The 27,366-nt window shown below is 34.0% G+C and overlaps 1 protein-coding gene across 3 annotated transcripts in view; it reads right to left on the bottom strand.

The window, feature by feature from the left end:
* The window catches only part of LOC145278247 (uncharacterized), a 1,121,062-nt gene that overhangs the window by 120,894 nt on the left and 972,802 nt on the right, over window positions 1-27,366 (bottom strand). For all 3 annotated transcript variants that reach the window (XM_080130545.1, XM_080130539.1, XM_080130552.1), the window contains one exon: window positions 2,976-3,191. In XM_080130545.1, the coding sequence (XP_079986671.1) occupies window positions 2,976-3,191 (216 nt within the window). The remainder of the gene's footprint in view (window positions 1-2,975; window positions 3,192-27,366) is intronic.

Here is a 27,366-nt window from a genome sequence, read left to right as displayed (position 1 = left end):
ACTTCCTGTTGGTACAGTCAAGGAAACTGGAGCAGATAGGGAATTCTAAATTTTAGCTATTAGAGGAGAAAGCCTTCTGGCATTTTGGAGACTTCAACAGTGAAGGGGTGGGATTTAGTTGGTTGTCAGGTCGATTGAGTGCATTTATGTTGAAGGAGATACAAGAACATACGTTTATCATAGTACATTCCATTAAAGTACTTGTAAAACAGACAAACGGATGTAATTCTGCAGTGATAAGACAGGGGTTGGAACTTGGCAGCCAGTGTGGAACTCATTAGATTAGAAATTCTATTTTAAAGGCAGGAACAGCCAGCACAGATATGACAGTAATCCATACATGGACGGTTAGTGGCTAGGTAAAGATACAGGATACTCGCAGATGGGAAAAGTTTTATTGCATGGTAGAAGCCCACTTTCCTTGCAACATCATTGGCAGCATCTTCTATGCATCTGTTCCAATTAATGTTACTTGCAAATGTTAGGCCGATGAACTTGAATATTGGACTTTTAGGATGCTATTAACTATGGCGATAGTCTAAGTAATTAAAAAAAATGGATATTGTACTAAAGCAGGGCTATAGTGAAAAGTAGCCAAGAAAAATCATGATGGGATTGAAGGAGGAGGAGCAAAAAAAAAAAACATGAATGGGCCGATCCCGCCATCACTCTACCAGACAGTGCAGTGGTCTTTCACACACAATGTCCAACCGCCTACCCCACCATGCGATCTACAGATAATCAGCCAATATCTCCTTCACCTTCCTCTCTCTCTTTTCCTTTTCAAAAGTAACAAAATGCACACTCACATAATATCAGACAAATATGCAGCAAACAAAAAAAAAAAAAGGAAGGCTGCTGATGGGTCAAATTTAGAAGAGGTGGAAAAATGTGTTTTGGCGGGAAAACACGACCATGAAGGAAAAAAGTTTTATTGAAATTATTCCACACTTGGCTGGCACTTATGGCAGATGCATGAAACCCTCATATCTCCTTCAGCTAGGCAATGGTAAGAATCCACAGTATGTCAACCCACAAGTCAACTATGACCCAATAGAGATTATTTATATATATATATATATATATATATATATATATATACCAGCCCTGTCTCCATCTTCTCTCCATTCATGTCTAAGATTTTTTTGTTATTTTGTTCTCCTAATATGACATCGCTGTTCATTGTGACTGTATTCTGCTTTGGCCCATTGAGTTTGCTTTGTGAAAATTTCATAGACTAAAATCCTTTATAATATGAAAAATCCCTTGTGTATCTTTTAACGTTCTGTTTTTCTTGCATTGCTTAACGGTTGAATGAGGAAAAGACGTGTCATAACGCATTGTAACATGTTCAATCTATGATTTTTTTATCATGTGCTGTGAACAACGCAGAGTGAGAGTAAACAAATAAACAGAGTCTAAAATTCTTTCCAGAGAGGATAATTGCCCTGTTCTTAGACTCTCCTAGCTTGTAACAATATTTTATGAAACTGATGGAATGGAATAACCTAACATCCCTTCATATATGAAATGCACTATGGATATATTGACCCTCTCATGTGACTGAGAGAGAAGGAAAAAAGATAGGAAGAGAATAAGAAAAGAGGTCGAGTAACTCTCATGTCACATGTATTCCCTTGTAAATAAACTCCTTTGTCTTTCACACATTACCCCGTTTTTCTTGCTGTATTCTTATTTAAAGTAAGGATATAACAGAACCTGTCTCTGCTCTATCATTATTTTCATGGCAAATGCTCATCTGAGCTCTCTTAAGGAAAGAAAATCGATCCATTTGATACCATGGCAACCCCACTTACAATTAAACACTTTCAGATTTCATTGATTTTGTAGCAGTGACAGGTTCTATAAAGAAAAATATATTAAGGATCTATTTGTAAAAACAACTCCTCCTTGGCCTTTTGGCTAGGAACCCAGTGTAGTATCTGTTCTGGTGCTACACTTCACCTTTTTTGTCCTCGGTCGGTGAAGGAGAAATCCTTCTTACCCAGAGTGCCTTTTTTGGAGAGCTGGATTTTCCCTACATTAAAAACCGACTTTGTGTCTAACTCTGCCCGAGTGGAGAGGTAAATAAATAGGAACTCCTAGATAATACTTTTTAACACCTCTATTATTTAAAGTAAGGATATAACAGAACCTATAAATCAACACACATAACTACTTTGTTAAGGCAGGACGGACCTCCTAGAACTGTACAGAACAATATCTCAGTCTGACCCCCACCAAAAACCAGTTGGCTTAAAAACGGCCCAGACTATCAGACTGATTGTCGAAGATATATCCTCAACTGTTATGAACAGCCTAGCTTCGATGTAACAATATGTGGAAGGTTTAGCAATGCTGTGTCTGACTAATATCCAATAGGTTACCATTGGAGAAACAGGCGCTCTATGCAGTAGATTGCTGACACCTCTCTGATAAGAAATTCTAGCACTGAAGATGCCTTTAACAAGTGCTTTTATCTAACCTTCCTACATGTTGATGAAATGGAACAGCCACTTTCTGGGCAAAAATTCTGTACTCAATTATGTGGCAAAGAGAGAATATGCAGTTTAATATTTTGATTGTTATTAAGGTGGGCAAAGCTAGTAAAGAAAATGGCTCCCACAAAATGACATTAAAATTCTTGTTTGTGTGAAATAAAAATGTGTTAGATAAATTAATCAAATTTTAATGGGAATGAATCCTTCACAGTAAGCATTAAAACTAAAAAAAAAAAAGTAAATTTGTTCACCTGCCCCCTCCCATCCCCCTGCAATGTTAAGATTAAGTGAAACAAAGTTAGTTCACATGCTAGACGTGAGTTTAGGGTTAGGAGTTAAAAATCGGTCTTAATAGTAACAGAACCATTCATGCAAAAACAGAAGTAAAAGGGAGTAAAAGCAGGAGTAAAAAAAAATAGTTTTTGGCAAGAAAGAATAACAAGAGCAACCACCACCACCTTTGTCATTACTGACCAGCTTTCGCCAGCAAGCCATTGAACATATCTGCCAACTGGTCACTGGTCATCTCCAGCGTTTGCAATTGACCTTGTATCTGTCCAATTACTTTCTTGGCCGAGTTCGGAGGATTGTTCATCAGTGGGATGAGCACGCGATCAGTGGCAAGTTTCAAGTTCAATTTAGCATTTAAACCCTGACATCTGTTTTCGTGGCAATGGACACCAGGGATTTCTGAAACAAAAAAAAAAAAAAAATAGAATAAAAACAGAATGAAAGATAATTTAATAATTTTGTTTAGATTATTTTAATATTTTAATGAAAACTCTTTAATGATTTTATTAATTTTTCATTGAATTTCTTCCAAGAAATCTGAGCCAAAGCAATGAAAAATTAATGAAATCATTAAATTGGGTTTCATAAAAAAAGTCCTAAAAATTACAGCAGAAAAAAAATATATATAAAATGGCTAGCAGGGTTCGTGGAAACTGTAAGGAATAAGGAATATATTGAAATGTTTTGACAAAGCTGAAATTTTTTCTGGATAGTACAAAAAATTAGTTTCTTGGACAGAAAAACCAATAACATGCAGCAAGCAAGAATTTAACATTTCTATGAAAATAATGTCAATGGTATTTTAAATATAGAGCTGACCCAAACGAGATAAATACTAATAAATACCCAGCAGTTATGTGCTACATGGTGTAATACAAATAATAAATCCCGTTGTAAAAGAATTTTTAATTTAGTTCTGTCCAGCACCTTTTGGCAGACAATGTTAATCTTTTTTGATGTCAGATTTCTTTCATCTGTTCTCTTTATTTACATTTTTGCTTACTTTCTTCAGTGAAAATTACTACAAGTTCCTTTCTCACACCTAACAATAATGACCATAATATGATATTCGAAAGCAAGGCTAAACAAAGGAAGATCACTCATATTTTTGCCCAGTATTGCTAGATTAGCCTTTTATAAAGTTAGATTTCACAAATTTGGCTATTTTTGAAGCTGTCTGACCTTCAAAAGTTGTATTTGACCGTTTTCCATAGGAAGAAACAAGCAGATGGTTATGACAGTCAAAATAACAAAATAATAAAATGATATCTCCCTCACTAAAAAAGTCATGTCAGTAGCATTTGTTACTATCTCAAAAAAAAAAAAAAAAAAAAACTGTCAGAAAATCTAAAGAATGATGGAAAGACAGAGGTAGAGTTCTATTCTTACTTCCAATGAAAGGACTCAAAGAGTTACAGTCTTATTGTCATGCAAATTCCAGAGAAAGGCAATGACTATTGCCAGCGAGAGATCAACGGTAAATAGCTAGTGTAAACATACAGTGATTTCCAAAGAATATCTAAAGAAACAGTGAGTACTGGAAATCTGAGGAAACAAGTCACTCAGGTTCTATGGAACACTATATGTTACCAGCGATCAACCACTGATAAATTGTTAAAAACAACTATTGAGACAAATAATATCTACAAAAACATTTTCTCACCTTTCTATATTTTGCAAAACTGCTACATCAAATTTTGCAAGCTTTGTTTTCTTTTTAAAAACACTATCAAAAAACTACATCGATTCTTTTTTAATGGGCATCAATTCAAGGGAGATAATTCTTTAATTTTTCAAAGAATCGTTATTAATTTCCTAAAAATTCGTTTATTTTCCTGCTCTGAAACAAAAACTTCAAATACATAACTGATAAAAATAATCCATTTCTTAAGACAAAAACAAATAAATTTTCATCATGTTTTATGAAATAAATAATGACTAATCTTTGACACAAACTGGAAAAAGCAAAAGAAAAAAATAATACAGTAAAAACAAAGTTAAACAAAACAAAACAGAAAATAAAACAAAACTGAATAAAGAGTGCAACATGGGAAAAGTTATTTCTGATTTTTTTTTTTTTAGATACTTCATATTTTGATTATTCGGATAACTGTTCTTATCTCAAGTGTTATTTTCACAATGTTTCAGCCGATGTAACCTTTGACTTTCTTCAGGCGTATTTTGTAAAACTCTGGAATCGGGTGGTGGCATAGTGGATCAATTTAGTTGTCACTTCTGGAGGTTGAAAGTTCAATCCTCAGTGCAGGCGACACTCAAAATACAATTGCAAATCATTTAGAACTTCTACCCAGTCATGGCTGAGAGAACGAGAACATGCTACTTCCATGGATTAAATAAAGGGTTATCGCCAAACTTTCACAAGAAATAACAGTCTAGCAGAAAACACTATCAATAATTTCCGTCACTCTTTATCTGTGCTTAAACATAAACGTAGATTCCATAAAAAAAAAAGCTTCTTTCTTAGAACTGTATGCCTATGGAATTGTCTTCTGTTTTCCTGCTTTCCAGCTGACTACAGTATGGTTGTCTTCAAGTCTAATGTAAACAAATTTTTGATGAGCCGTTCCATATAAGTTAACAAATTTACCGAATCTCCATTACTAACGGTTACTATATTGTCCAATTTCTACTGTACACTCTTTAACCCTTATCTTCGAGTGGCTTCTGATTAAAATAAACTCACAAACATGCTTTATACGTTATGTAAAAAAGAATACTTGTTTAGAAGAAGAAAAAAAAAGAAAAGATTTCTGAATGTATAGCGAGATGGTCTTAGAAAAATTAAAACTAAACATTCCTATTAGCGGAATGCATGGAAAAGAGAAACAGTTTGGCTGCTGTACTAATCAAGTCAGTGCAGTTATTGATATCTTATCAATGTGCTCCATAGATATTTTGTGTAAGAAAAATTAATTCTGGAGCACCCAAAGGTCGCTCGTTTTAATTGTATCACTCCCGTCTTCGTACCTCTTCATTATTTTTATAGTTAAAAAATAGGATGCATTACTTTTGAAACGACCCTCATAGTTCGACCCTTGTCGAGATTAATACTAGCTGATGTACTTAACTATTCGACATAGGGTCATCCATTAAGTAACAGTAGAAAATATGAAAGAGTTTTGGCTTATCTGTTAAATTGAGGTTTGCTGATCCAGCTTTATCCGAACGCCCATATATGGAGTACTGCTGTTACGATTAATTTTTCCAAGTACTTTAACCACTGTGCCACAGGTCCTTGCAAACAGTTCTAGTACGAATTTTGGGAGTCTTACACCAAATTTATTTCTAGCTGTAAAACTCGAAATAAATCGGGTTTAAGATGAGAACAGTAATTTAAAGAACCCAAATAAAACAAATAAGTAGTAAATGTAGCAAAATTGAAATCAATGTGAATTTATTGTGACGAGTTAAAAGATTTGAATTGTAAATAATGAAAACCATATTGAAGATATTATTTAAAAACAAAAAACAACAAAAACACATTTGTGTTCAGATTTCATGGAAACCTTAAATGCAAACAAAATATAATAATAGTTAATAACTAAAAAAAATACTTTAACACAATATCAAGCAAATTACTTAAAAATGAAAAGCTGATTAGCTAGTAGCAGCATAAACCATGTGCAACTTTACAGCCAAAACTCATACCTGAAAGTTGGCTTAAATATTCACAACATCACTTAAATTAATTTTGGCAACAATTCCCCCCCCCCCCACCAGTGAGTGGCATAATAAACTGTAAAGAACTTCAGATGAAGAGTTATTTTTTTTTAAATCAATCCATCCAATCTCGAGTTTCTTTCTGTATTACTGTTACTAAACACAAACTGATTCACTCAAAGTATTTCAAATGAACCTCATTGTGAAATTCAGTCATTTTTTTATTTTTTACATGGAGGTCACCACTTATCAAAGCCCAAAGGCCACTCAGGGATAAGGGTTATTGCGTGTACAGTAATCAATGAGATAGTATTGTAGTAATCATTAGTATTGGGCGGTTTTGATAGAGTGTCTTACTTAAGGGGGCGGTTGTCAGGAGTTTGTTTATGTTGGACTTGAAGACGTCCAAGTTGTAGTCAGGTGGGAAACAGGCAAGCGGCAGAGAGTTCCACTGGCGTGCAGTTCTAAGAAAGAAGCTTTGCTCATGGAATCTACGTTTGGATTTAGGCACAGATAAAGAATGGGGAAAATTGACAAATTCCATAGAGTTAATGTGAGTAGTGATAACTGTGTGAATATAATCGATTCACCATTCAACGTTCATGAGTTATATTTAGGTTTTGTTATTTAATTGTGCTGTTCTTAAAGTTTTATGTTTACGTCAATTTTTTTTTTGTTTTTTTACAGCGTATCAACTATCAACTTTGATTATTTAGCATTGAATGAAATTGTCAAATAGAATCCTATATATTAGATCTGCAAAGTTTTTGAAACAAAAAAAAAGAAAAAGAAAATAGTATTAAAAAGTATTATATATTATTTTTTTATCCGAATCCTTTAAGATGAAGAATTTGTATATTTATTTATTTGAAGACTTATCTTCATAGTTGCTTCATCATGCTTTGGCTAACTCATTCTCTGCCTTTCTTCAGGTGGTTAACTGCGACAGGATAGGAATGCTGAGTCTTAACTGTATCCTTTGTAATTACTGCCTTCCATAGTTGTTGTCTCACCACGTTTCGGCTAACCAATCCTCTGGCCTGCTTTGGGTAGGATTGAAACTGCTATCTTCCGACAATGCTCACCTAGAATCATAGAGATCCAACTATTTTATCCACTGCACCATATGCCCCGAAGCATTCCTATCCAGTCACGATTAACCACCTGAAGAAGGCCAGAGGAATAGTTGGCTGAAACGTGGTGAAACGACAACAATTATGAAGATGAGGATAACAGTCCACAAATGATTAAAAAGTAGTTTTAATATGAGTGCAGGCAAATAAAATCGGGTATTGCTAAGAGTTATGCATTCAATGAAAATGTTGCTTCAAACTGGTAGATTGCCGAATAACAGACGGAGCCTCTTATAAAAATGCGTGGATGCAACCATATTTGGGCTGCTGCACCAATCACGAGTCTCTCTTTTGGACAGGGTAAAAAAAAAGAGTCTCTAATCTAATAGATCTTGCATGGTCTCCCAAATTCCAGCCCCTATCCAATTGCTGCTGTGTAGCATCCCTGTAGTTTTACTAGTATTTACCAAGAATGTGCTCAGATAAATATTTTATGGAAATCACTCCAGACAAGACATGAAACCACTTGATGAAAGGCGATAAAAAATAAAAAAATGTAATTACTTTAAGGTAAAAAAAAAAATGCATAACCAACAATAAGTGTTAGCTGAATAGATTTTTACTCTGTAAACAACACTTCCTCTTTGTTAGAAACATCACTCATAGAATGCGAGGACTAAATGACAAAATAAGGGAAGCACTTGCATTCCCACAACATAAATACGATACGACTAACAGTAACATTCAAATACCAGAAAATATTCTATCTTAATAGCTTCTTAACTAGGTATTCTTGCTTTTAGAATTCCTTCCCTGTCCAGTTTCCTAATTTTACCAACAAACAGAAATTTAAACATAATTTGAACAAACATCTTTAGGCACAACTCCCCATTTAGGATGCCCTTCATAAACCTGCCCCCTAAGCATAATACACCCTTATATCTCAGTGCATTGGGTTAAATAAAAGCTGAATATAAAATAATGTTATTGTAAACTTAAAATAATAAAAATAATAAAAATAAAATCTACATAAATAAAACAGTAAATGTATCTGTGTGTGCTTGTGTGAAAATACAAAACCGATAAACTGTTAAACTACTGGTCATATAACACCGAAATTAATAGGAAATAGTAATCATACACCAAAGACAGTTTATAATGATTAAAACCTTTGTTTGGATGGATGAATAGCATGCACAAATATGCCAGCAAGTTATAATGCCAACTGCTCATTTCAACTTGCCGACAGATCTTACTTTAGCGCATGCACAAATTCATTCATACATATTTAAGTGGTTAAATTTTAAATCTTATCTATCTGTTGATAGCTCAGACGGTAGGGAACATGACTGGAGTGCTAAATTTATTGGTTTTTATTTCCATTGTAGCTGATAGTACCCAAGTCAGTCTTTTTTTTTATCTTTTGAAATCAGTACTATATATAAGGTAAAATATAATTTTTAATAGCGAATTGACTCTATAATAATAAAAACGAAATCTGCAAGAAATAATATACATTTAAGCGTATTTTACGACTGGGCAAGGCCGGGTGCTCCCCACTAGTATAACATAAAATCTATATATCTATAAAAGTGAAATTGTCTGTGTGTGTACATTTTCCCATCAAACTACTCTATCAATTTTCAGTCTACAGACTCGAGATTTGACATAAGGGGTATTGAGATTTGGGAAAATCTTTTTAATCGGTTTTCGGATAGAAATTTGGCTGTCAAGGGGTCAAAGTTCAACGATATGACCTTTGAAAACTCTACAAAAGTCATTTGCCAATTTTGGGTCTAAACACGAAGATTTAAATGTAGGTTACTTGGACATGGATCAAACTTTTTAATTTTATTTGAGCCCAAAACAAATGTTAAGGGGGTCAAAATTGGGGTGAAATCTTTTAAAAAATTTCACCTCTTCAATTTACCAAATTACTCAGCCAACTTTTGGTCTAAAAATTTGTAATTTTATATAAAGGGTATTCAGACTTGGAAGCTTTTTAATCAGTTTTTGGGCGAAAATTTGGCTGCCAAGAGGTCAAAGTTGAAAGAGTTGACCTTTGCATAGTCTCACAAACTTCTCTGCCACTTAAAATTTTAGATGTAGGTTACCTGGACACGAATCAAACGTGTGTGTATATATATATATATATATATATATATATATATATATATATATGTGCACGCACATAAAGTTATGAACATTACATGGGGCCCGAGCAAAGCTGGGCTAAACTGCTAGTATATATATAAAAATAAAAAAATAAATTATAAAAACAAATAAAATAATGCTATTGTAAACTTAAGTGAGACAGACCAACCAATATGCTATTTCAAACTAAAGCATCAAAAAGTGCCCGAATAATGAAAAAGGAAACATCTAAAAATAAAAGAAATTAATGGAGGCAAACAAAATAAAAAATAACCTTAAAAATAACTTCAAATAAACATCATTTTTAATTTTCTGTTTCTATTAAGAAAAATTGCCACAGAAAGTTGTGGAATTATTTTTACCGAAATAACAAAATTAAAAAATTCTTGGAGACAAAAGCCAAAAATATTTTAAGAACCTTTGAAATTAATCTTTACCAACCATTGGCCTCTGAAGAGTTAATATTGATTTATTTTTTTAACGTTTTCTTTTTTCAAAAAGTTTATTTCCTTTGTGTTGAAGATTTTTATAGATTCAATTTCCAGACAGTTTATATTGGAGAAAAAAAATATATTTTGTTGGAAAAGTATTTTATGAAAATACAAATACATTTACCTTTTTATATTTTGAAATGTATATTCTGAAATATATATAATCCTATAATTGTAAAGTTAGTTATGTACGTCGTTTTGTTTTTATGATTGCCAAACTTAATATCATCGATTATTTTTCCATTCTTTCGAGAAATGGACAAAACTAATCAGTTGCAAAATATTTATTGCATAACAGAATTAGAAAAATGAATTTTGCAAAGAAAGTCGCATGTATTTTGGGACGTGAAAATTCCACTTGTACTTTTGAGCATGTCCATTCAAAGGCAAAACCGGAAATAAATTGAGTTTCGAAAATATTTTACGCATGAAGAACTGAATTACTAAAATATTTGCGATTATGATTCAAATCAAATAAATATCCGTGCATGAAAACATACGATGTATATGTATAAATTTTTCAAGCATAAGAAATAACAGTTAAAAGTTAAACTTTAATAGACTTGTAGCAATGACAACATATGCAAATGACCAAGCCGGTGTCCAATGGTCATAAAATAGCTGTAAGCGACAAATGAGTCACAAGAGCGCCTTTAAACTACATGGCAGACGACATGAAGTGCTTAAAAACAAGATGCTATGCGTTGTTGGAAATACCAAGAATAAATGTTTTGTGTTTAAAACTGAGAAAATGCCGAGTTGAAGTTCTTTCTTTCCTTTGGTTTTGCAACAGACTCTACATATTAACATGTAACGTTCCAAACTATCCAATTTATAAGGAAAAAGAAAAACTTTACATCATGGTATTTCGAAGCTAAAGGCTTCTCATCAGAAGAAAAGTCCAAGGAGATTATATATATATATATATATATATATATATATATATATATATATATATACACACACACACACACACAAGTCTAGAAATATTAGCCTGGATTTATGCTGAATAGAAAGTAGAAAATATAAAATAAATAGAAGCAATATACAAAAGGAGATATATAGTGAGAATATAAAAAATAAGAAAAAATATACAGGGATATCATGTAGCCAACTACATAATTCAGGTCATGGGATTTCCAACGAGCCTTCATTTTTTAAATTCTGATCAATAGTCGTCAGAATTTCGAACTTATAAAATTGCCAAAAACGTGGAGTATATAAAACGAGTATATATATATATATATATATATATATATATATACATACAATATATATATATAATCATATAAAGACATATATAAGTAACTTTACAAATCACAGAATTAAATATTTCAGAATATAAGCAAAAAAAATTAAATATTTCAGAATATAAGCAAAAAAATTAAATATTTCAGAATATAAGCAAAAAAATTAAATATTTCAGAATATAAGCAAAAAAATTCAAATAAATGTATTTTTTATTTTCATAAACTACTTTCCCAATCGTCCCATAGTCTGATGTTGTTGGTTTGATCTCAAACTTGAAATAGATGCAGGTCTAGCTACACTGAAGAGCTGTGATACAGCGAAACAGTCTCGGTGGATGATTACATACAGGATCTAAAGAAAAATTTCACTAGTATAGTTAACAAGTGTATCCATGTCATCACCAGCGACGGACGAAATTAATATATCCATGGAATCTTTCTATTTTGCATAGATACTTTTTATATATTATTTGTTGAAAACTATAGAAATTTATTCTTTACAAATGGTTGTTTTATGCTCATGGGAAACCGTTATTTCTTCTACCAAAGTGCTCAGATAGATAGGAAGCATATTTATGCATATAAACTATAAAGATGACTAAACAACATGGATAAACATAATAAGTGATGATACACTTATGTTTATCTATTATACATCCGGGGGTATCAACGGTCAAGACAATACCAAATTTATAGTGATCTGTTTTGTATGTTTTTTTTTGTTTTTGTTTTTTACTAGATATACAAACATACAGACATTTATCTATTATATAAAAAAAACCTGCAGGGCTTCCAACCATAACACCAATAAAACAAAAAGAAGAAATGAAGTAATGCTTGAACACACCTGCTATTTTTAGGATATCGAACAAACAAAACACAGATCATCTACTGAGGTTTCTGTTAACAAAGGAAAATTAGAGAGGGAGTGGGTTGTTAGGTTTAACACAGTGTTTGAGGCAAACAGATTGGCAAGCATGTTAGCTTTCTCGGTTGCCGTACAAACAACCTCATAATTGTTGATTGCCCATTATTTACTACACTGTTATAGATTTTCCAGAAATCACGAGTTCCTAATTTTTATGCTTCAATGCATTTTCTGGTGGTTTCAGTATATTCTCTCTTAGCTGTCTATTTCTTTCTTACAATTACTTCTAGCTTCTAAAATATTTTGTCTGTTTGTACTGGACTTATGTCAGATAAATCTGTAGCATGCATGCTGCCTTTGAGCAATGGCAGCTGCGCAAGTAGAAGTAAATCATTGGGAAGAGTGGGGTTTGTGGAAACGTGTTTCAATTGTTACTTTGAACCATTCGGTGGTCTCCTTTCATCATCACCTTTATTCAGTCTCGAAAGACAATGGATACACCCTGTAAAGATAGTTGCCTATGTATTCATCAAGTAAAGGTTGTGCAATCCCCTAACCACAACTCTTCTGAATTGGCATTGCTTGAATCCAGTAGTAAGATGAAATCGACAGGAAACAATGCTGAGATAAGCGGACAATACATACAACACCTGGTATTCCCAAATATTCACCCATTTTAGTACTGACGTTGCTTAACTTTAGTGATCTAACCTGAATTAGTGGGTCAACTTGATTATGTCATACTAAATATTTAGAGATTTTAATAGAATTGGAATCAGAAAAGTATTGGGATCGTCCCATCATTAATTATAATTAGGTTATTGAGTTTCATAGCTTTTTGTTTCATTATATTTTGAGTCGAGTAACAGGTTTCAGGAAATGTATTAATTTTTATCGAATGATGGTTTAGTTGTTTTTGTTTTACAGCATATCAACCTGTTTTAGGTTATTTAATGTGAAATTTGATCATTTTGGTAGAAGTTTATGTTTCAAGTTCTTTATATCTTCAAATATTTGTGGTTGGTTTGATTATTTTTGTAGTGGAAGATTACTATTTCTGGTTTGGGTTTTGCAGAACATGATTGAGTTTTGCAAAGAGAAGGAATGCCCCATTGTAATACACAGATTAATAATGATGCTGTCTACGGCAATAAATCATTCTCTGTAATCTCTTAATATTTGAAGAGAATACAATTATTATGGGAATATTAGTTGACAGTCCAACCACGATAGAGTTTATTTCTCAACTACAATAATTCTACTTCAACATCACTTCTCTACAAACAATATATAGAATACACTCCTGATCAAAAATTTAAGACCACTTGAAATTTAAAAAAAAAAAAAATCTTTTTTTTAAGGATAGATCAAAATTATAAGATCAGGAGTATAAATTCTATGAAATTGTATGAAAATTGTATGAAAACATTCAACAACTAAATTTAATAAGTTATAGCACCATTGGTTTTTATGACTCCAAAAATTATTTGGAGCATTCTAGAAATAAGCGTTTCTATTAAGATGCGGGGGATGTTGCTCCAGCTTCTGAAGATGGATACACAAAGTTCATTTTGTTTTTTGTTTTAATACCGTTTGCCATTTACATAAATAGCTTTGTCATCCATCCCCAAGCATTTTCAATTGAGTTCAAGTCCGGTGAGCATGCAGGATATACCAAGGGATGCACCCCGTTTTCATGCAGAAAGATCAAGGTCCATAGTGCAGTATGTTGAAATAACCATCCATTCCCACACAAACAATTTACCTCAGTCATCAATGATGCTTTTTGTAGCATGCTAACATAACCAGCTGCTGTCTGACGATCCTGCACCACGTGGAGTTCCATCGTCTCTTTATAATAAAAGGCACCCCATACCATTAAGGACTCTCCATCACTATGACATGTGGAGAATATTTCAGGTGGCATGTTTTCCTTATGCCAATATCGTTGGATGCAATCAGGGTCATCTAGATTGATTTTTTTTTTCTCATCAGGAAACTTTCTTCCACTTCTCAATGTCTCATGTTTGGTATTCATGACCAAACCATAAGTGGTCCACCTTGTGATATGGAAGCAGACAAGGAATTTATTTAGGCTTTTTATTTACCTTTTTATGGTGTCATCTGAGGGTTACTGGATTGCAATCAGCATCTATGACTGCCTTAATTTGACTAATAATAACCCGTCTTTTTCTCTTAATCAATGCAGGAGAAATTTTTTCAGGCTTACCAGGGGATTTTGCTTTTCCATAATTCTCACTATTCTTTAGAAAGTTGCAAATCACAGTTTTACTGTGATTTACCTTAGCTGCGATTACCCGCTGCGATTACCCGCTGTGACGAACCTTGTTTATGGAAATCTAGAATTCAAGCATGCTCAACTTCGGTAAGTTTCCTTACTTTAGGCATGGTGACACCTTTATGCAATGATTGTTTATCTGTAACTGAACTAAAAAATAATTTATACCCCCTGGTTTTATAGTTTTGATCAAGTGTAAAATGTCTCATTTTATAAAAATGTAAATTTTTTAATTAAATCTTTGAAATGTAGCTTTTTTTTCCATAATCTTTTAGATTGTAGGTTTCTTTGTAAAAATTTTCAAGTGGTCTTAAATTTTTTTATCAAGAGTGTTTCTTTTAGCTCAGTATTTTCCACAACGTGATTTTTCTAACAACGGAATGGCTGCCTTAATATAATCACCTGAGAAAAGAATATAAACATAGGAAAACTTAATTCTTAAAAAAATCAAAGACTTTCAATGTTTGATACCTTCTCACACAAACTAAAATATTGGTGTAGGCTTCCTTAAGTAAATTAGAAAATGGCCGACATAATATAATTACAACCTTGTCTAGACAAGGTTGTAATTATAAGTGGCCGATATGTATTTGATTTTTGTCTAGACTGTTTGAAGCTGAAAGCAACACTTTCATGTTGTCGACACTTTTCAATCAAATTCGCATTTTATAGATTGCGTCCTAGCTTCTCTATGAGACGTTCTGTCCATCCATTTATCCATTTAAAATGAGTTTTATCAGCTAAATGCACCGATTGAATCGACGGATCTGATTTTAGATCCGTCCAATTATTTGATTAAATAGCATAATCTTCACGTTTCTTTATTTTTGAGATGAGGTTTGAGTATTTTTTTTTTACAAGGTTGTCACCACTTATCAAGGCCCGGAAGCCACTCGGGGATAAGCGTTATTGCGTGTACATCCAGACATCCAGGTTGTGGTCAGGTGGGAAACAGGCAAACGGAAGAGAGTTCCACAGGCGTGCACTTCTAAGAAAGAAGCTTTGTTCATGGAATCTATGTTTTGGTTTTGGCACAGTTAAAGAGTGCGGAAAATTTTTGACAGTGGTTTCAGCTAGATGGGTGTTTATCGTGAAAGACTAGCGAGGGGGGGGACCAGAGATTGGAGCTCAGACGAGCACTTGCCATGGAAATAACGATAAAACAAAGACAGGCTCACAACGTCTTTCCTGTGGGAGAGAGGTTGCAGGGAAGAGAAAAGAGCATCCCCCACTAAGTCACGAAGCCTATTTTGTACTTTGTCAAGGCAGGATAGGCTGTTTTTAGAAGCTTCTGCCCAGATATAGCAGCAGTACTCCATCCTTGGACGTACTTGGCTTTTATATAGATAGAGAATTGCATCAGCAGTGAGATATCTTCTGGAGCGGTAGAAGGATTCCACCATCTTTCCAACGACCTTGGCAACTGACTTTATGTGCGTGTTCCATTTTAGGTCAGGAGTAAAGGTCAAGCCCAGAAGCTTATCAAAATATGGAGCTTCCCCTAGACGAGAGCCATCCATTTCAATTGATGCCAGATGGGGATCAGAGCGTTGATGATGTAAAGATAGGAGCTTGGTTTTAGATGCATTAAAAGTAACCAGCCACCTTCTCCCCCACCGTATCATGCACTCTAGATCAGAGGAGAGAGAATCAGAGAGAACTTTGTCATTTACAGCCTTAGATGTGTTGCCATAGATTGTCGTGTTATCAGCATAGATGTCAACGAATGATTTAAGTATGTGTTTTGGGAGATCATTGATGTAGATCAGGAAGAGAGTTAGGCCCAGGATGGACCCTTGAGGGATTCCAGCATTAATACTGTGGGCCTCTGATTTCTGCCCATCAACCACTACTTTTATGAGCCTATCAGAGAGAAATGATTTAATGATTGAGAAAACATTTCCAGTTATACCGTAGCTGGAAATTTTGTGAAGTAGGCCTTTATGCCATACCTTATTGAAGGCCTTTGATAAGTCAAGAGCAATTGCGCTAGAAAGGAAACCTTTATTGAGTATTCGTATTATTTCAATTATTTGGACTACTGTTCTCATCTTGAGTGTTATTTTCACAACGTTTCGGTGGATGTAACCTCCAACCTTCTTCAGATGTATCTTGTCGAACTAGGGTGTTCTGTCAAACTAGGGAATCTGCACAGAATTTTGAACATTAAATTTTGATAATCTGGAGATTGAAGGTTCAATTATCAGTGCAGGTAACATCCAAAATACAATTTCAAATTACTTAGCACTAGTGTTGGAATGCGTAATCAGAACTTTTTTAGGTATTGGAATCAGTATTGAAAAAATTTTAGTCTATTTGCCGATGCCAAACTAATTCCTTAAATTATCTTTCTTATTTGATTTTGGTTTAAGCAACATCGTCCACAGCTTGTAGTAATAATAAAATAAATATTTATTGATTTAAACTTCCAGTAAGACTAAAATCTTTAGATTGCTCCGTCACAAGTGTGTTTTTACATTTGATAAAACAAAGGCACATCTAAGATGTGTTTTTACAGTAATCTGAACAAAATAACACTTTTACTTTTAAATATTTAGAGACTTATAAAGAATCAGAATCAGTATCAGAATCGGGAATTTAGTACAGAATTGATAACTGTATTAGAATCGGGAAATATATTGGAATTTTCCCATCACTACTTAGGATTTCTACCTAGTAATGGTTGATGGAATTAGAGGGTTCTACTCTTGTGGATTAAATAAAGGGTGCAAATTTCCCAAGTTTGACAAAAAGATTTCAAAGTTGGATAAAATACACCTGAAGAATGTCGGAGGTTACATCAACTGAAACGTTGTAAAAAAAAAAAATAACACTCAAGATGAGACCAGCATATTTGGCAGTCTGCCATCTTTAAGTTTCAAATAGCATTTTGTTTATTTGTCATGCACAATTTTTAAATATAAAAGGCTTTGTCCGTTATTTGGTTCGTCACACTTAAATTATAGCATTTTGTTTTTTGTCTGTCACACATCAGATTGAATGGACGCATCTTGAGAATATTTATTCTTATTTATTCCCACTCCACATGAATTCAATAAAATGTGAAATGTCCTTCTTGATGAAATATAACCAGAATGCAGCTGTCGATTAAATTAAGTGTATGGATAGTCAAATTGTTTGAGTAACTTTGATTGTCTTCCATTAGCTTTAAAAGTACGATTTGGACAATTCAGAAAGACATTAGTGGATTTTCCTGCTGCAATTTATGCTTTGAAGATTAAAGATTTGAAAACGATCATATAGCTGCATCGAGCAGATACATATATGCATACACAGACATATAAGTAACCTGGTGTGTGTGCAGAACAGTTTCTAACAAACCACTCCATCGATTTTTAGTCTACAAACTTGAAACTTAGTATATGGGCTATTCGGACATGTGAAACTAATTCAATTTGGTTTTTAGCCGGAGAAAAAAAACTACTAAGGGGTCAAAATAGCTCTGGAGAACTAAATGTTTTGGTTTCGGTTCTAGCTGATGGCAGTAATATTTTTTTTTACTTTTGAAAAAAAAAAAAAAAAAAGTATATAGATAGAGAGATAGATAGATACATAGATAGGCGAAATAAATTTTATTGAGTGCTCAACACATTGAGGAGCTAAGTATTATTATTTCATCTATTTGCATAAAATTTTTATGTATATTTTCAGTATTTACTTCAAGAGTGCGCAACACATGAATAAAACTAGATACCTAGTTCTACTCTCAACAACGCATGTCCTCAACTCACTTCCACATATCATCACACTGCATACACATGCTGATAGATCGACAATAGTAATGCTCTGCTGGTTAGTAATGGCATAAATTTCTTGAACTTATTCCATCCGCATTAATCCTTGCAATCACTCTAGTACCTCCTCCATCCTGTGCTCGAATAGATACAAAAGAATATATAAAACCTAATAATTCATCATTGGCTTGGATAATACACAACTTCATCCATAATTATATATTTCTTTGTTTTCTTTTATTATTCACTGATTTTTACCTCTTTTAAACTTAATTTTCATTTCTACAATATCCTTGTCCAACTACAGCTGCCTAATCATATCTTCTGGTAATGTTGGTCGCACTTATAACCAACAGTTAAGGGCTTATAAATTTCTCAGGTAAATTGCTGAGGCTAAAACTCCTGCAATTAGTGTTAATATATTAATGGATTTAGAGACTTCGCTATCCTAAAGGTTTGTGAAACGTTAGTAAAAAAAAGTCTTATCTATATCGTATAAGAGTTGTCTGTCCCTGAACAGGAAGAAGCCGGGGGGGGAGGATCGACCCCTGAACAGGAAGAAGCCGGGGGGGGGAGGATCGACCCCTGAACAGGAAGAAGCCGGGGGGGGGGGGGAGGATCGACCCCTGAACAGGAAGAAGCCGGGGGGGAGGATCGACCCCTGAACAGGAAGAAGCCAGGGGGGAGGATCGACCCCTGAACAGGAAGAAGCGGGGGGGGGGGGGATCGACCCCTGAACAGGAAGAAGCCAGCGGGTGAGGATCGACCCTTGAACAGGAAGAAGCCGGGGGGGGAGGATCGACCCCTGAACAAGAAGAAGCCGGGGGGGGGGGGAGCGACCCCTGAACAAGAAGCCGGGGGGGGGGGTAGGATCGACCCTTGAACAGGAAGGAGCCGGGGGGGGGGGTAGGATCGACCCCTGAACAGGAAGTAAACAGGGCGGATCGACCTCAAACAGGAAGTAAACAGGGCGGATCGACCTCGAACAGGAAGTAAACAGGGCGGATCGACCTCGAACAGGAAGTAAACAGGGCGGACTGACCTCGAACAGGAAGTAAACAGGGCGGATCGACCTCGAACAGGAAGTAAACAGGGCGGATCGACCTCGAACAGGAAGTAAACAGGGCAGATCGACCTCGAACAGGAAGTAACCGAGGAGGATCGACCCCCGAACAGGATTTCAGTAGCTTCTTCCTATGGATTGCCAGGTGATGGAACTTTTTTCTTCTTCACCGTTTTCCTTCTACCCACAGACTTGGTCTTTTCAAGACTAAGGTCAATAGACACCTAACTTGTCAATAATCAGCTCTTGTTATTGTTAGTTTTTTTATATCAAGTGGCTTCATGCCTTGTTTTGAGCGATTTCCATGGAATATATACATCAAAATCAAGATATGCCCGAGTTCTTATATCTCATATTATTTAAAAACCGACAGCATCACTATTATAATCAAGCATATTTGCTGGTTAGAAGAATTAAGGGCTTGACTATGCAAGATTGGCAAAGAAACGTTGCCATCTTTATTCCAATGATCTGCCACATTTTTATCTGCTAGAATCATCTTGAAAATATTAAGATACATTTTTTCTACAAATTTCTTAACGGTAAAAAGTCATATTCTTTGACTATTTTAAATATATATTTTGAGAGAAAATCCTATTTTCTTTAATTAAAAATTTTTTGGACCCCATTTTTATATTAACTTAATTAAATTCATTTATAGTTTGTTTAATGTGCAGAATATCTTATTCTATGAATATATTTCTATAAATGTTCTTGTTTAAATCGTGTTACCTAAAACTATTTAATAAACATATGTCTGTTCTTCATCTTCACGTGTACTCAGGTTGAGGTTGGTTTAACAAACGAAGTGTATTAACATCACACGTACAAAGGTAGGAATATGGGTATAACTGACTAGCGCTCAGCTAGGCAGTGAAGTACTGTCGCTTCTTCTCACCAGTGTAGACATTACTGGCACTATATATATATAGTGAGAACCGGTGTAATTTCCCTTATGCATAGAAAGGCCGGTATAACACAAACAAAGAATACTGTTCTTTACACTGCAAAACAATCGACTTGAATTCTGAAAAAAAAACTGGGTACAGTTGCAAATCCAAATGCCACAACCCTAAACGAAAGAACCTATGCAGCAACACAAATGTCAAAGCGATCTCGGTGAGAGGCGACCTATATCCTTGAGCTTGAGTTGTGAGATTCATAAGAAATAAAGCATCCTGTCAAATCCTACCAAACACGCGTTGTTTTCTTCCAGCTTTAAGACATGGTAGCAACACAAACGCCTTTTTTTCTTTGACCTTGTCTTCTACTAATAAGTTTATTTATTACTTAGCAAGGAAACCCGACGTTATCTGGGATTGAATGAGGATCAACAAATGTTTCACACTCCCGTACTTTTATTGTCATCGAAATCAGTGAAATCGACCATTTTTTAATCAAATCGATTGATTGCCTACTATAGTTAGAGACCTACCCTGCAGTCCATCCATGCTTCTGTTCAGTCTCGAAACACAAAGGATACCCATGTAGGGGCAGCGGCGCGTGTAATTGTGAGGCAAGGGTCGCGCAATCCCTACCCACACCTTTCCTGAATCGGCACTGTTTGAGTCCAGTCGCAAGGAGAAGACCAAGACGACTGGAAATAATGCCAAGATAAGCGGAGAGCACATACAGCACCTGGAAGTCCCAACTGGTCACCCATTTAGTACTGACCAGGTTCACTGTTGCTTAACTTCAGTGATCCAGTGGTAACCGGTGTGTCAACATGACTATGCCGTTCACTAAGAGGAAGCTTCACATAGCTCCCAACAGTAACTTACTTCACAATACATTGCACTATTGTCGATTTTATAAAATTATTTGTAAATGATGGTTTCACTTTAAGTTTAAAACGAAAAACCAAGTATCTTTGTTCTATTGCGCTCTAAACAGAAACATTCATTTTGAATGCGCTCCTGTCATATCAAAGAGCAAACTGTTGATTTTATGAAATCATCTTTACATAATCACTTTAATAAAAAGTAAAACATAAACGTCAAGTATCATGGTTCAGTTGTGCTCTAAAAAAAAACATTCATTTCAAACGCGCCCTATCTTATAAAAAAAAGACCTACAGTTAACTTCATAGGCTGGGCCTTTCTGCTCGTACAGTAATAAAACTTCTAAAATGCAATTGTGATGTTAGGTTGTATAAAAATGTTAACTTTCGTCAAAATCGAACTTCCTTCGTTAATCGGATTTTTTCGAGATCGATTTTTGATAATTATCGGATGCATTCTGATACAAAACCTATGTAAGAGCACTCGCAGACACATCAAGTATCTTTGTGTGAGATTTTTTTTTTAAATCGGCCTGGCAGTTTCAGAATCTATAGGGAAGTTCCTTTTATATAATAGTAAAGACTAGCGAGACAGGTGAAATTTCACAGGGGACTCATTCATATGTAATATATTGATGTTGGCATTCTGTAGATGTTCAGTGTAAATGGAAACGCTCTGATATTATTGTAGCTCTTTTGTTAAAACTGCAAAAGATATTTATCTAAGCTAGCAAGAACGCCCGGTAAAGCCCAGTTGTAAAATATGCTTAAATATGAAATTTTAATTCTTGCAGATTTCGTATATATTATTATAGAGTTAATGTTCTATCGATTTTTATGTTATAAAGTTGTGATTTCAAAAATAAAAAAAATATATCCATATGACTTGGATGCATTAGCTTGAATCGACACCAAAACAAAAACTTATGAAAAAAAATTATATATATATACAGAGAGAGAATAAATGAAACAAAATTATATTGCAAAATTCATGATGTTGACCATTTTATAATTTATTCCTTTAATTCAGTTGACTTAGACAATTCTTGACAGTATCTGTTTCGTAGCGCAAAATCAATCAATTATTATATCAATCAGTGAATCTATTATGCCCTTAATTCATCAGAAGAAATAAGCATTGATATATATTATGAGAAAATATATTTTTATAGAAATTTTATATATATATATATATATATATATATATATATATATATATATATAGTTGCTTCAGGCATAATCGAAACTGAAAGCAAAACTTATGAAGAATTCTTGGTAAAATCATTTATGACAAGAAATCGAAGTACATAACAATTGAACGACCCGGATGTAAGCGTGATACAGAAAATAAGACACGCTATCGTATTAATATATGGATTAGTAATCTCAACAAGCCATCTTCCGTTTCCACTCAAACCATAGTAGAACCTAATCCACTTCTAGATCTTTCTATTACAACTGTATCTGTCACTTTATCAATAGCATTGTTAAACTGGAATTTGCAGAAAGTGCAAGGCTTAAGGTGCTGTTTTTTTATGGATTGAATTCCTTTCTCATCTTCACATTTTTGTTCATTCGTAAACAAATTCAGATTTTGTTCACTGTGTCCTCCAAATAAAAAGTGAGTAAAATGTTTTTTGCACATAAAATACTCGTAAACATGAATCCATATTATTGGGATTTTTCAAGCTACTATTCTCATCTTGAGTGATATTTTCACTTCATTTCGGTTTATATTAGCTCCAACCTTTTCCAGGTGTATTGAGTCAAACTCAAGAATATATACAAATTTTTTTAATTGAACCCTTTATTAAATCCATGTCTACACTGATGAACCGTCCCTCTAAGTAATCCAATTTACAAAATTTCCACTACTTATGTATACCCATTAACTCTTATCCTCAAGTGGCCTCTGGGCCTTGATAAGTGCTGACTCCTTTGTAAAAAAAAAAGTCATGGTTGATGAAACGAGAGCATGCTATCTCCATGGATTAAATAAAGGGTTCCATTCGAAAGTCCCTGCAAATTCCAGAGTTAAACAGAAAGATTCCAGAGTTTGAGAATATACACCTGAAGAAGGTCGCAAATTACATCAACCGAAACATTGTGAAAATAACACTGAAAGATGAAAACAGTAGTTTGAAGAATCAAAACACGAAAAATCAATCCTAATCTCAAAAATTCAGAAACACAGAATATCAAGTTAAAAAAGAAAATAAAAAAAAAATGCTGGGGTTAAGGTGTCCCTGCTTTAACAGGAAATTGTGTTTTCTGAGTTTATTCAAGACTATGAAAGGCCATGGTATCCAGAAATTAATTAGATTTTGACATCTGGACATCAAACAATCTTTTCTCTGTCACTTCCAGTTCTTTATTCAGTTTACCTGCTGAGCTTTCAAAAGACAATCTAGTCAACACTTTCCAGGGACATTTGAAATGAGTTTTCTTTCTTTTCCCACTCTTTATTATTGTTTAAAAGAACACTTCCTGCAATTAAGTTTTCACATCTACTTGCCAGACATTTACGCATCACAATATTATTGAAACAAACGTTTTGAACATTTTTACTTTACGGTCTAAGTTTTTATGTGCATTTTTGATTATGTTTGAAAACGTATAAAACCTTTGCAGCAGCCATCATGTAGGTCTACAAAAGAGTTTTCAACGCACTTTTGCCAGGAATTCAATAACACATCTCTGCTTCTGACCTCCATTCATGACAGAGGTTGCATATTTTTAGAGTCTCACATCGTCAATATCTGCAAGCGAGTGATGGAAATTTCAGGTCATGAATGCATAAGTTCAGTTATCATAACAATTTGTAATCCTTTCTGATCTATTTAAGTGAAATAACGAAAAAAGGAGTGATTGCTCTTGGAGCACTACTTGTACCAAACCTTGATGATAATCAAAATCTTTGGAGAACTCTTTAATATTTATTTTTATTTTTTTTTTAATTTTTTTTTTTTTTACACGGTGTTCATCAGTTATCAAGGCCCGAAAGCCACTCAGTGATAAGGGTCATTGCAAGTACAGTACGTTAGTGTGGAGATTTAATGAAGTGTTTACTTAAGGGGGCGGTTCATTAGGAATTTGTTAACATTGGACTTGAAGACATCCAAGTTGTAGTCAGGTGGGAAGCAGGCACATGCAGATTTTGTATTCATTCTTATAAAGTCAATTCTTTATCGATTATTCTATTGTACCCAATATATAGTACTGATTTCAAAAACTAAAGACACGACTTAGGTGCCATCAGCTAGAATCAAAACCGAAACAATATACCTCTTCAGCTTTAACCGTCACTGAACTATCGCCAGATAGATAAGAAATATTAAATATCAACCAATTTAAGCTATTAATGTATATTTGCACGTGCATAGAAAAAAAAACTTACACCTGCTAAGTTCCAATTTTCTTTTTTTTTTTTTTTTTTGTCTTTTTTCAATTTGGACCCCTAACAGATATTTTTACCTACTAAAAAGCAAATTGAATATTTGTTCCACAAATCTAAATCCCCTATATATCAAGTTTCAAGTCTTGAGATCAAAAATTGACACCAAAGTTTAGTGGAGACCGTTCCTTAAAGTCATATATAGTCTTGGAAAGTTTTTTAACCTTAAAAACTATATAAAAAACTTATTTAATTTTTATTATATATATATATATATATATATATATATATATAATTTTGTCACTAGCTTAGATATATGCAGATATATCCTGGAGCTATTTCGTGTCACTCCTAAAGTGGTTGAATTTATTGCAAATAGACATTCATTGGTTGTCATTTTTTTTTTAGTAACAGATATTAGTTATTTTAAAGATGTGCCTATTAAGGTAATAGACAGCCAACTAAAATCTTACGTTTCTGAAGTTTTTAGGTTAAAATTCATTATTAGTATTATTTGCATACTTTAGATTACAGTTCTCATCTAAAGTGTTATTTTTACAACATTTCTGTCGATGTAACCTTCGATCTTCTTCAGGTGTATCTTGTCGGCCTGAAGAATCTTTCTATTGAATTTGGGAATCTGCACAGAATTTCTAACAGAGGTCTTTAATTCACGGAGGTCACATGCGCTCATTCTATCAGCCATGACTGGGTATTTGAGCATCACTTAAACAGGCGAATTGAATCTTCAATCTATAACTGAATTCACAAAGTGCTTTATCCACTACACCTGTGGCATAGTGAATAAAGTACTTAGTAAAAATACAACTGAGAATTACTTGAGACTTCTTCCTAGTCATAGTCAGTAGAACGTGGATTGAATAAAGGTTTCTGTTCAAAATTCTGTGCAGATTCCAGAGTTCAACAAGATACATTTGAAGAAGGCCAAAGGTTACATTGACCGAAACGTTGTGAAAATAATGCCCAAGAAGAGAACAGTAGCCCAAATAATACAAGTAAAATGTTATTCTAAAATTAAAAACTGAATTTAGCAATAAAAATAGGATTTCAAACTGAAAAGTGCCAGACTGACGAAATTATTCCTGGAAGTCTGTGGGCACATCTAAAAATTGCCTGATAAATTGTCTCCATAATTAAATGTCAGTCTAGGGCAATATAATATTTGTGTCAGTTAAAGATACATCTCTGAGGTTTATTTCTCACGAAAAAAAAAAAATGGACATGGGAGAAGAGAGGAGGGGGTTTTCTAGGCGATTAGGTCAGAAATGGTTATAGAACAAACAACACCAGAAACATTGTGTGTGGAAGGTGTAATGTCAAAAGCTGGCCATAAAATACTATTGTCCTTATCAAAGAAACATCAACCACCAAAACACACTCAAAAAAAAAAAGGCCATCAATTTAAGATATTGCAAAAATGACAAAGTTAATTGAAAGATGGGTTGATGGTTAGACACAGAGATTATATTTATAGCTTTTTTAGGTCAAAGGTCAGGTAAGGACAAGTAGGTAGATCTCACTGACACTCGGTTAAGTAATATTAAGCTAGTTAGTCCTCCAATGAGCGATCAGTTGGCCATACTGTAATATAATCAAACACTTCATAACCTGTTCCCTGTTGATTGCGGTGTAATGCTAGTTCCGTGCACTTCTAGGAGGTCCACCCTTTCAGGCTTTACCTTCTCTCTTTGAGAAGAGGTTATTTTATTGCTAATTGCATGAGGCGTCTCTGCCGGGGAATACTGACAGGGCTAAGGCATTTTTTGGAGGGTCAGATTGCTCCTCCTTTGAAGCGTTGATATTTCCATACCACTTTCCAACCTTAATGTCACATTTCTAACTGGATTTGCCAGTGAGTTAAATTTGTGAGGAGTGGGGGGGGTCAAGAGACTCACACAATGGTCAAAGAAACAAACATTGTTTTCCATCGCATCTATTGAGAGTATATTTACATGAAAGAAATTTAGATTTATATGAGGCAGAACAATGCGGCGATTTAACGGATAGACACAAACTGCAGCAACTTAAGATGTCATCGTGGAGCAAACAAACCATGAAGTTTCACCTTTATTGATTCAATACATGCGTAGACATATGTACGAATATATATATATATATATATATATATATATATATATATAGTGCAAAATTTTGATGGAGGAAGTGAAGAAGCATGGCTGTGAAAATCCTTTTACCCGAATACGATGTCCAGCATGTTAAAAATATACCTTTTGTTGTAAAAATCTAATGGATAAACATCTGAAGAAGTTGGTGTGGACAGGATATTTTTTAGAGAAACATAAATCGTAAAAATTGCCAACTCATTAATGAAACAGATGTAATGGAAAAATCCAGGAAATAAACGAAGGTTATAAAAATGAAAACGCGAGTCTTTGAATTTTCAACAAAATTTTGCACTATGTATGCTTTGTCCCTATTAAATAGACACATTGAACTTAACTCAAAATTAACGGTGACTGATTTTAAAATAACAATCTAGACCCGTTAAATGAAAACGGTATCCACTGAAAGTAACGACATTTCAAAAACAAACTTTAAATATATATATATATATATATATATATATATATATATATAACTAAAGAAGAAAAAGTATCACAAAGAGAAACCAAGAAACACTTCGAAAATATTTTTCCCACTTTACTCAAATTCGACGTTTAGGACACATTGAAGTAAAGGGCGAAAACGAGGGGGGGGGGTAGAGAAATAAAAAAATTTAAAAAA

This window comes from Euprymna scolopes, chromosome 1 (genome assembly GCF_053919585.1).
Source record: "Euprymna scolopes isolate OS-2025 chromosome 1, ASM5391958v1, whole genome shotgun sequence".
NCBI lineage: Eukaryota > Metazoa > Mollusca > Cephalopoda > Sepiida > Sepiolidae > Euprymna > Euprymna scolopes.
The sequence above is the reverse complement of the archived record's forward strand: the minus strand, read 5'-3'. Positions and strand labels throughout refer to the sequence as shown.